General features: G+C 38.9%; 1 protein-coding gene across 1 annotated transcript in view; it reads right to left on the bottom strand.

The window, feature by feature from the left end:
* Positions 1-792: 792 nt before the first annotated feature.
* The window catches only part of NFAT5 (nuclear factor of activated T cells 5), a 108400-nt gene continuing 99204 nt past the window's right edge, over positions 793-9988 (bottom strand). Inside the window, exons 12-15 of the mRNA XM_090260367.1 lie at positions 6019-6167; positions 2808-5301; positions 1923-2166; positions 793-1494 (exon numbers count right to left, since the gene is read on the bottom strand). Coding sequence (XP_090116493.1) covers positions 1931-2166; positions 2808-5301; positions 6019-6167 — 2879 coding nt within the window. The 3' untranslated portion in view covers positions 793-1494; positions 1923-1930. The remainder of the gene's footprint in view (positions 1495-1922; positions 2167-2807; positions 5302-6018; positions 6168-9988) is intronic.

Genomic DNA, 9988 nt, shown 5'->3' with positions numbered 1-9988 from the left:
GAAGTGGACAAGGATACCAAAACATCTTATCTACATATAGAAGCCACACACAATTTGGCCTTAAACTGTATTAACAGCTTTCTACATGCCAAAAGAAAAATATGACATAAGCATGTGTCCAGACAACAGGTTGTAGTGAGAAGCAGGCATCCCATGGGTGGTGAGAACACCCAAAACTGTATGACTAATGCTACAACTGCAAGTTCTGGAGTGAGTTATTTTGCTCTCTATAGATGTCACAGAAGTTTTCTTCATTTTAAGTCAATGACATGACCCTGTAAAGCCTACGGCTTGTGGGAACCATCAGATAAGTGACCACTTCAAACTCTAAAGCACTGAGGTGACAAGTGAATTACACTCACTGCAGCTCAGGGAGAAGTGATGTTTCAAAATATTTTACTTTGCCTTTTTTTTAAATTAAAATTTACACTGTTTCCTATTAGAGAGAAAATTTTGAAGACTTCAGAACAGCACCGTTCATGGGGGAAAATGCATTGTTTCTTGTTTCTCAGGAATCAGATCTTCTTATTCCTGACAAGGTAGCCCCCACCTGTGCTGCAGGAGTTGCTGGGTTACCCCGGATCAAAGTGGCCTTTTCTTCTACGCTGTTACAGAGTCACAAAACTATGAATATATACCAATTGTCTAAAATAAAGTGAAAAAGAAGGGAATAATATAGATGAATATAAAAAGGGAACAACCAGCCCAAGACTAGGTTAAGAAGAAAACAGACTCAAACTGCTGTCAGTTTAAACTACTGCAGAAGGATATCAGAACATAATTTACCATATATTATCCCCTTCATTTTTTCAGAGCAAGATTGTTTTTCTATGCAGTTATGGCTGAACCACTCACCAGAAACACAGAATTAACACAATCTGAAAAATAAAATGAATAGCATTCCAGCTGTTCCCAGTTTGTGTTGTCTGCCTTTATGATAAAGAAGCCTCTTAACTGTGGAGAGCTCTTAATACAGCTTACTTGTCAGAATGTTACCTCTTCAGTTTTTCTATAAAACTGAAAAAGGATTCTTTCCCTTTGGCCAATAGCTGTGCTTTTTATATTGAAAAACCACAGCCTTAGTTACTATTTAATTTTACTTTTTCAAAAGCTGTTACTTGACTAAAACAATGCAGGGAAGAAAATAATGGACAAAAGTAAATATGACAATATGAATTACTTTCTAATAGCAATAATAACTGAGCAGTCCAGCCTAGGTAAAGAGCAACAATTAATTCTGCCAAGTGGAAACTCAAACAGATTCTCAGTCATCATTGCTATTAGGAATATAAAATATAAAGATGTTAACAATGGTGGCTAATCACTGCAACAGGCAGCATAGGTGTGCTCTTTTGCAGCCAGAGTAAAATCTATCCATTTACTCCATCACAGTTTTTCATATTTCATTTTGTTTTTAAAGTAACAGTTCAATAATCCTCATGGAATCACAAGATCTCAGGACATCTTGGAATCAGGATTTTCTTCATGGAATTTCTAAAAAAAAGAATACATTTAATATAACTAGGGAGGGAAAGCATTTTATAAAGATCCTATTACCCTGAATGATCCCAAAGTATATTACAGTACTATAAATGATACTTTATCATATTTATACTTCCACAGAGCTTCCTGACTCAATATTTATTTCTTGAGGAAGGGAGAAATTAGACTTAATTATATCTAATATTTAATACATGAGATTTGCTGTCATTCCAAGGCAAAGAAGTTTAGAGCCAGAAGGCATACCCAGCATTAACAATATGACCATAAGCTACCACTCATCGAGTAGCCTACCATCTTGTGAGAACACTGTATTTTTGAAAGATTAGAGTCTAAGCAGTGCTATTACTTAACCCGAATCTGTTAAGAATAAAATTCATCGATGTTTTTCAATAAGAAAGAAGCCCAAATGCAATACTTACATATCTAATTAAAAGGAGCCAGTCAAGTTGTTCCCTTGGTTTTGTAATGAAACAAGCAAATCAATCTTTTCAATGTTCTGGTTGTTGTTTATAGAGGATGCCAGTGGAGAATTCTCTGGCATCTGCTGAGAAAGAAGTGTTGTCACAGGTGGCTGGCCCTCATTTTGTGGTTGGCCTGGCTGACTTATGGCCATCAACTGATCTGGCAAAGCAGCTGCTCCAGAAGTTAAAAGCTGATTACAGTCTGCAGAGACATTTAAAATAGAGAAGCTACCTGATTACTTTCTGTTAATAGTCATAATAAGATATTTATTAGTTGCTGAGGGTAAGTCATTATTGTGTTCATTTGGCAAAGAATTAAAAGCGAGGCACCTGACAGCCTCCCCAAAAGGTTTTCACCAAAAAGTACTGATATTCATCTTCGGTTCCCTCTAAGCAGTATACAAATACAACCGTGTCTAGTTATCATCGTAAGCCCTATATAATTTATTTGGTATATAAACATTAAAGATGGGTTTCTACCTCCTTGGAAACTACTTTATTTAATTGGCTGAAATTTTCTGATGTTCTTCATTTTCCTTTCAAATTCATAACTTAAAGTGGCAAACATACCTTTATATACACTATCGCATTTAATCCCCCTGGTATCTTTGTCAAATATGTAATATTACCACCATTTTAGATGTGAAAATTGAGATTCATGACTGTCAAATTACTTGTCTAACATCTCAGTCTGTGCGTGGTATAACTGGGACTGGAACTCTGTTCTAACTACAATCTATGTTCTTACAACCACTGTGTTTTGCTTCCTTCCAATAATAATAATCATCTGACCATTTCAACCAGTAACATCTAAGAAAGGAAAAATTATAAAGACTTTCTTACTATTTTGAATGCCAAATAAGAACATTCCAGAAGTTTGCTGAGATGAACCAGGAGAATTTTGTAGTTGGTTCATTGTGCCCCCTGTAGTGTTGTGAAATAGAGTAGCCTGTGGCTGAGGTGGAGATGTGGCTCCTTGGATTCCAGCCATGTTGTTCTGAGGGGAATAAAGAGGAGACTGTTGCATGTCTTGTTGGTTTATACTGGTCTGCAATGCAGACATGGATGCTGGAGAGAGGAAGAGAGTTACTTGCTGCTCTTGAGAACTGGGTGACCCCTGGACCAACTGAATCTGAGAACTATGGAACAAGGAGGTCTGTGATGATTCAGACTGGGAAGGACCTGGGTTCTGAAGTGAGGAAACTGGTGGCTGGTTCTGAAATTGCATGGGCTGCTGCTCTTGATTCATTGGGGCCATGTTATTTTGTTGGTGAAAAATTGACTGGTTCTGTTGCTCCTGATTAGCCATTGGATTTTGACTTGGGTTGAATATCATGTTTGGTGGTTGCTTCTGAGATGCCATTGTAGCCATGGTATTCTGATTGCCGAATAAAATGCTCTGCTGTTGTTGTTGCTGCTGCTGCTGCTGCTGCTGCTGCTGTTGCTGCTGCTGTTGCTGCTCCTGAGATGGAGAGTTACTCTGGATGGCAACGATTGAGTGCTGGGACTGGAAGATTGTCCCTTGTTGGTTTTGAGGCATTGGATTAGGAGAAAGGGAACCCAGGGATACCTGAGGCTGAAACAGACCTTGCTGGGATGGCTGTGCCTGCTCTTGGGCAAGCATGGGGGTCTGAATGTGTGATATTGGAGGCTGCTGTTGGAAAGCAGCTTGCTGCTCAGTGTTTGATGTTGACTGAAGTGGAGAAATTGAGTTCTGAGCTGCAAAAAATGAAATCTGTTCTTCTTGGGCTACTGCATTAGTTTGGAGATTATTCATTGGACTCTGGGACAGAAATATGTTGGCTGACTGCTGGTCTTGAGGAACAGGAGAGCCCTGTAGGACAGCCATGGTACTCTGAGAGTGAAACATTGGAGGCTGCATCTGTTCAGTAGAGGCTGTAGAAGTTTGACTGTGGACAATAGGACTTGGACTGTGAAAAATAGAACCTTGAGTTTCCTGGGAAAGGTTCTGAGCATCGGCAATCGGATTTTGAGGATGAAAAAGTTGAGCCTGTGAATGAGAAGACTGCTGCAAAAAATTCCCAGACTGGAGTGACATCATCTCATTACCTTGCTGGAATAAACCATTACCTTGTTGCTGGGTACCACTATTTTGAACACTCATCATACTTTTTGTAGATGAAAAAAGGTTAACTTGAGGTTGACTGTCCCCACTATGTTGCATTTGGACCATAGTCTGAAAGACACTGTTCTGAATCTGTTTTGCTTGTGCACCAGTTTCTTCTCCGTCTCCAGAACTTGATGCCTGAAACATGGTAGTACCAGGGGTTGCAACCTGCTGTGTGGTTGTTGTAGTAGTTTCATTTCCAGAAACTGCAGGAGGAGAGGAGAACAATTCACACTGCATTTGCATGTCCTCATTGGTGGATAATGCACTCATCATATGAGGAGTCTGCTGGTAGACTGGAGATTGCTGAAGGTTCCCATTTGCTGAAGCAGGTGAAGGAAACAGCTCTGACTGAATCTGGGCAGCTGCCTGGCAGATACTCTGCTGCATCTCCATCACCATTGCAGCTGATGATTCCATTACTTGCTGTTGCTGTTGCTGCTGCTGTTGATTAGATAATGTGTTTTCAGTCTGTGGGTGAACACTTTCGGCTCTGCCGGCTATTAAATTATCTGGTCTGGTATGGACTGCGGGCTCTGTTGAGGAAAACATTCCAGGGCTTACACTATTTTGAATTTGACTGACTTGTTGAAAAATGTCTGCACTAAGCTGTTCTTGAACATTCTCACTATCTGGAGCAGAAAATAAAACTGAAGATAACTGTTGTTGTGCCTCTAAAACTTGTTGGACCAAGTCAACATTCCCACTGCTGCCACTAGCAGTACTGCCAGTAAAACTCCCTGCTTGCAACTGCTGAATCGTGTTCTGTAGCTGGCTCACACTACTGGGTGACGGGAAAATATTTGATGAAATCTGCTGCTGTAAAGTCTGTGCTTGTTCTTGTAGTGGTGACTGCTGCTGTTGCTGCGATGCCTCAGTCAGGTGTGACAAATTAACCACCGTACCATCTGACTGTAATACCTCTCTAGATTGAGTTTCTCTTGTCTGAAACTGCGTAGCCTGTTGCAATAGTGCATCACTGTTAGGCAGCTGACTAGAAGCAGAAACTGCTGGAAAGGTACCAGGCTGTGAAATGTCCTGTGTTTGGATAGTTGTCAGAGTTTCTGGGTTGTATGCCTTGGGCTGAATCTGCTGCTGCTTTTCATTTTCAGAGGGTAAGTGGGAAGAAGATGATGAAGAAAATGACCCATTTCCTATGTTAGAGATATTTTCTAATGTTTGTTGAGTTGATCCAACTGTCTTTGTAGTCTAAAAAATAAAAAAAACTCAAATAATATGTACATATAAACATTAAATGAACTCATATGATACTTCAAAAATTAACATTATTCTAAAGACATATGCATATGCAGAACCAATTTCCTACTCTATATTATTATTTGGAAAACAAATATAAGACTATGAGTCTCGGTGATAACATGTATGATTGTCGAAAGAATATTTTAAAAATATGTATTATAAGCAAAGATAGTCAAACAAGGAAGTAAAAGAATAATCAGCAATTGATATGTATAGGACGGTAAAAACATTAATTCTATGGTTCATGAATTAATAGCAAGTTAAAAAACTGCATTTTGTGGTTTACTGGTAACATTATAGGGGGAAAGCAAGTGAAAAAGGGAAAGGGAGTTATAGGAAAGAAGTGTGAAAGAAAATAAAATAAAAATGTCTCTAATTTCAAAAATGCTAAAACAGTATTTTCATTAATACCCTCCATCCCCCAAGTCTAGCTAATGTATTAATTCCTCCCTTGTCAAAAATGGATACTGGAAGTCACTTTGCAGGCTATTTTACTGGAGTTAAATATATTTTCCCTAAAAAGTAAAATTTATAAGGGCCTTCAAAGAAAAACAAATGTGAAAGAAACAGAAAAAGTATAAATCTGGGAAAAGAAATCAAACCACTTAAAATATAGCAATTTTTATATCTGAGGCTAGGATTTGGGCACTAGTCAATGCGGCTTACCTTAAAAATAGGGGAAGATCTTTTTTCTGCTGTTACTTCCATTGGAGTAACATCCTCACTCTTAATCATACTGCTTGATATGAGTGGAGTGATCAGAGCATTAGGAAGAATATTTACCTTATCCAAGTTACATCCAGTAGTTTTCATTGCTGCACACACAAATACACAAAAAAGAAAGAAAATTTAAAATCACTAAAAGTCATCAATTATGTCATTCTACAGTGTGATGACTATTAGCCATAATTAAATTTTTTTTTCTCTTATTTTCATCCAAGAAAATTTTTCATTGCTTTGAGAGAGAGGGAGAAAGGAAGGGAGAGAGAGAGAAAGAAACATCGATGGGAGACAGATGCATTGATTGGTTGCCTCTCTTATGTGCCCAGACCAGGGATTATACATGCCTGGACCAGGGAACCAACCCGCAACCCACACATATGCCCTGACTGGGAATCGAACGCACCACCTTTCCGTTATAGCACAACAATCCAACTGAGCCACACTGGCCAAGGCACACTTTTTTTTTTCCTTCTTAGGGGGAGAGAAACATCAATGTGTGGTTGCCTCTCACACGCCCCTAACTGGGGACCTGGCCCACAACCCAGGTATGTGCCCTGACTGGGAATTGAACCAGTGACCCCTTGGTTCACAGGCTGGCACTCAATCCACTGAGCCACACCAGCCAGGGCCAGGGTACACTTTTTTGATGTTACGTAGCATGAGATACAAAACTGATGTATCAAAATGTGCCCTCCCTTTTTTGAAGTAGCATTGGTTTGAAGATTCCTGGTATGAGCCTGAGACTGTGGGTTAAATATCAATGAGCTTAAGCATTTCTATTATCAAGCTATACCTCCTAGGACCTTTCTACGGGGCCTTGAATTACACTTCTCAGTACAACTAGGATATATTATAGGATACAACTTGGAAATCTCCATTAAGTTAAAGCTATTCAATTACAACAGTTATACTCTCCTTTTAGCATATGGCTGCTTGGTGGTATAAAGTTAAAACTTTTTAAAGGCCACAGGATTGACTGAAAATTTCTCTCCTGAACAAAACTCAAGCTTCTCATTAGAAAATGCCACCATGTAACCAAATTAAATTTGCTTTTCTAATGTCTTAGAAAACTTGAATTTAGCGAGTTGACACATGAACACATTTCTTTTTTAAATTTTTTTTCAGAAATTTAAGGACTATTTTATTTTTTCCATCACCATTTATTCCCCCATACCCTGTTCCATCTGTACCCACCCCTCCCCCCGCAATCACCACACTGTTGTCTGTGTCCATGAATTCTTTCTTTTTTGCTCAATCCCTCCACTGGGTAGCCTCCCCAAAGCTGTCAGTCTGCTGTCTATGAGTCTGCCTCTATTATTCTTGTGAGTTCAGTTTGTTCATTAGATTCCACATATGAATGAAATCATAAGGACTATTTTAGTTTATCAATTAAATTTCCAAAACAAAACCAGCAAGTATTTTCCACTTCCTTCTATTCCTATTTTCAGTAATTACAGATTTACAACAAGAAGCAATATATAGCAGATGAGGTACATTCTATTACTTATTATATCTACTTTTCTCCCTTGATTCTTTTAAAAAGTATTTTATTTATTTATTTTTAGAGAGAGGGGAGGAAAGAAAGAAAGAGGGAGAGAAACACTGATGTGCGAGATACATCATCGCATGCTCCCAACAGGGGGCATGGCCTGCAAAACAGGGATGTACCCTGACTGGGAATCAAACCAGCAACCTTTCAATTCACAGGCCGGTTCTCAGTCCTCTGAACCATACCTGCCGGGGCTTGCCTTGATTCTTTTTCTTTCTTCTTTTTTGTCTACTTGAGTCTGCCATTGGTGGACTTAGTGAAGCCTAATGATACCACTAATGACAGTCTTCTGAACTGAACACATACACAAATTCTAATCTAGAAGTTTACCACTACTTTGAGACCCTGTGGAGAGAAATATAGATTCCCCAGAAGGCATAGCTGTAAAAATTTCTTAATTTGATACTGAGAAGAAATCTTGACTACAAAGAATAATTTTAAATGGTATATGGTCTATAAGTAGGATTGTTATCTTTGTAAATATTCTGATTTAAAAATATTTGAAACTTTCTGGTCTTATTTCAACTTGTCTCATAACCAATTGGTTAGAAACAATTTCTGTGGAAACTGATTATACTGAGGGAGGGGAAAGTGCTCATAAATTTAACTTTGGATAGTCTATGCTTTATTACTCTGAGAAATATATAATTTATTCATGAGTTCTCTGGACTTATTTTCACCTAGATTCTACCAATACCAATATATTTCAACTCATAATATAATTTTTATTGAGATCATACACAGGGCAGGCATTTTTTAGTATTTATGGTTTGCCTTACAGGACAATTTGAAAGATGATTAGTGTTGTCTTAAGTTGATCCTGTGATATTCAGCTGCTCTTCTGAGTTTTGAATTCTATTAGAATATGAGATCCACAAAGGCAGAGATTTTGTTGTTGCCTGATGTATAGTAGGTAATCAATAAATATTTGTTAAATAAATGACAAAATGAATGAATTAATCTTTCTTTACTTTTAATGTAGTCAATTTAATTTGCTGTGGATTCTTTGATTAATTTTACAATGTAGTGTTGCATATTTTCATTAACAGTATTTCTAATATTTCAGGACAAGTTTATATTACAGTTCAATTAGAAACTGCATATAAATATCCAATGACAACTAAATGTATCACCTACAGTTACTGCTTAACAGGTCTATCTATACTTTTTCCCAAAATTTATTTAGAGAAAAATCCTTATTGTCATAGCTTTTTTCCCTTCTGGAAACTGAGAAAAGGTGGAATAAGTTGAGCAAGAGTCTTCTATTCCTCCTAAGAAGAACACTGATAAACAGGTATGTCTACTGGTATAAATAAGTAAGAAAAGGACATTTTGTCTAATGCTCACACAAAGATACAAGACTTCCTATGGCATTGACAATTTAGTTTTCTGAGCTCTAGACTGGTCTGCTTTTTGTTCTAGCTCTGCATGAGCTCCAGCTAGAATCCTGCTGCTGCTGCCTGCAACAGTGGAAGGTGCTTCCTTGGTTTTGCCTGGTGCTACTAGGTGGGGATGAAGAATGCTAGACCTGCAGGAGGAAAAACATTTCTTGTGGTATATTCTCTAGTCTCCTGGTACTAATGTGCTTCTCGTTCTATCTCTGCTGGTGCTGCTGGGGATGAGGAAGCACCTGTGTGGTATGCCTTCTACCACTGGGTGGAAGGTCAAGACTGCAGGGTCTGGGTAGCTCCATGTCACTAGGTGAAGGTCTGGGTCTGGTTCACCTCCTGTCACTGACCTGCCATTTGTCACTTGGTGGAGGATTGGGATACACTTGGCCTGGATCTCCTCTGCTCTTGGGTGGAGGCTAGGAGCTGCTAGTTCTGGGTCTCTGTCTGCTCTTAGGGAAATGACACCCTCTTGGTTTCTGCCATTGCCATTACTGCAGTTAGACTGACCTGGCATATGTGCGGCCTTCCTGGGTTCCACTGCTGCTGGCATATGTGTGGTCCTCCTGGGTTCCACTGTTGGCAGATTGGGCCAACTGTTACTTGGCAGGTATGGTGCATGGGGTGGGCTGACCCTCCCAAGTTCTGTTATTGCTACTGCAGGTATGGGTGGGGGCTGTTGGGTGCGCTGCTATCACTAAGTATGAGTCATTTAAACAAGTCTCTGCTGGGCTTTCCCTTTCCTGGCCTTCTGGCCAAAGACAACAGGATTTCCATGCTTATTCATTGACTTATTTTTTGCCTATGCCTCTTGTCAGTTCTGAGTTGAAGACCTCTCTGGTGCCCAATTCAGATAAATGGGAAATAAAAGAAAACCCAGGAAACTTGGTGTCATTCTTCAAGATGTGAGGTCCCTAGTCAGTCTATTTTCTTCTCTCTATATTTCAAAGTCCTTTTATGATTGCTCAATTATTTT

This window comes from Furipterus horrens, unplaced genomic scaffold (genome assembly GCF_987537825.1).
Source record: "Furipterus horrens unplaced genomic scaffold, mFurHor1.1.pri manual_scaffold_13, whole genome shotgun sequence".
Classification (NCBI taxonomy): domain Eukaryota; kingdom Metazoa; phylum Chordata; class Mammalia; order Chiroptera; family Furipteridae; genus Furipterus; species Furipterus horrens.
Note: the sequence above shows the minus strand (reverse complement) of the source record. Positions and strands in the feature narration are given on the sequence as shown.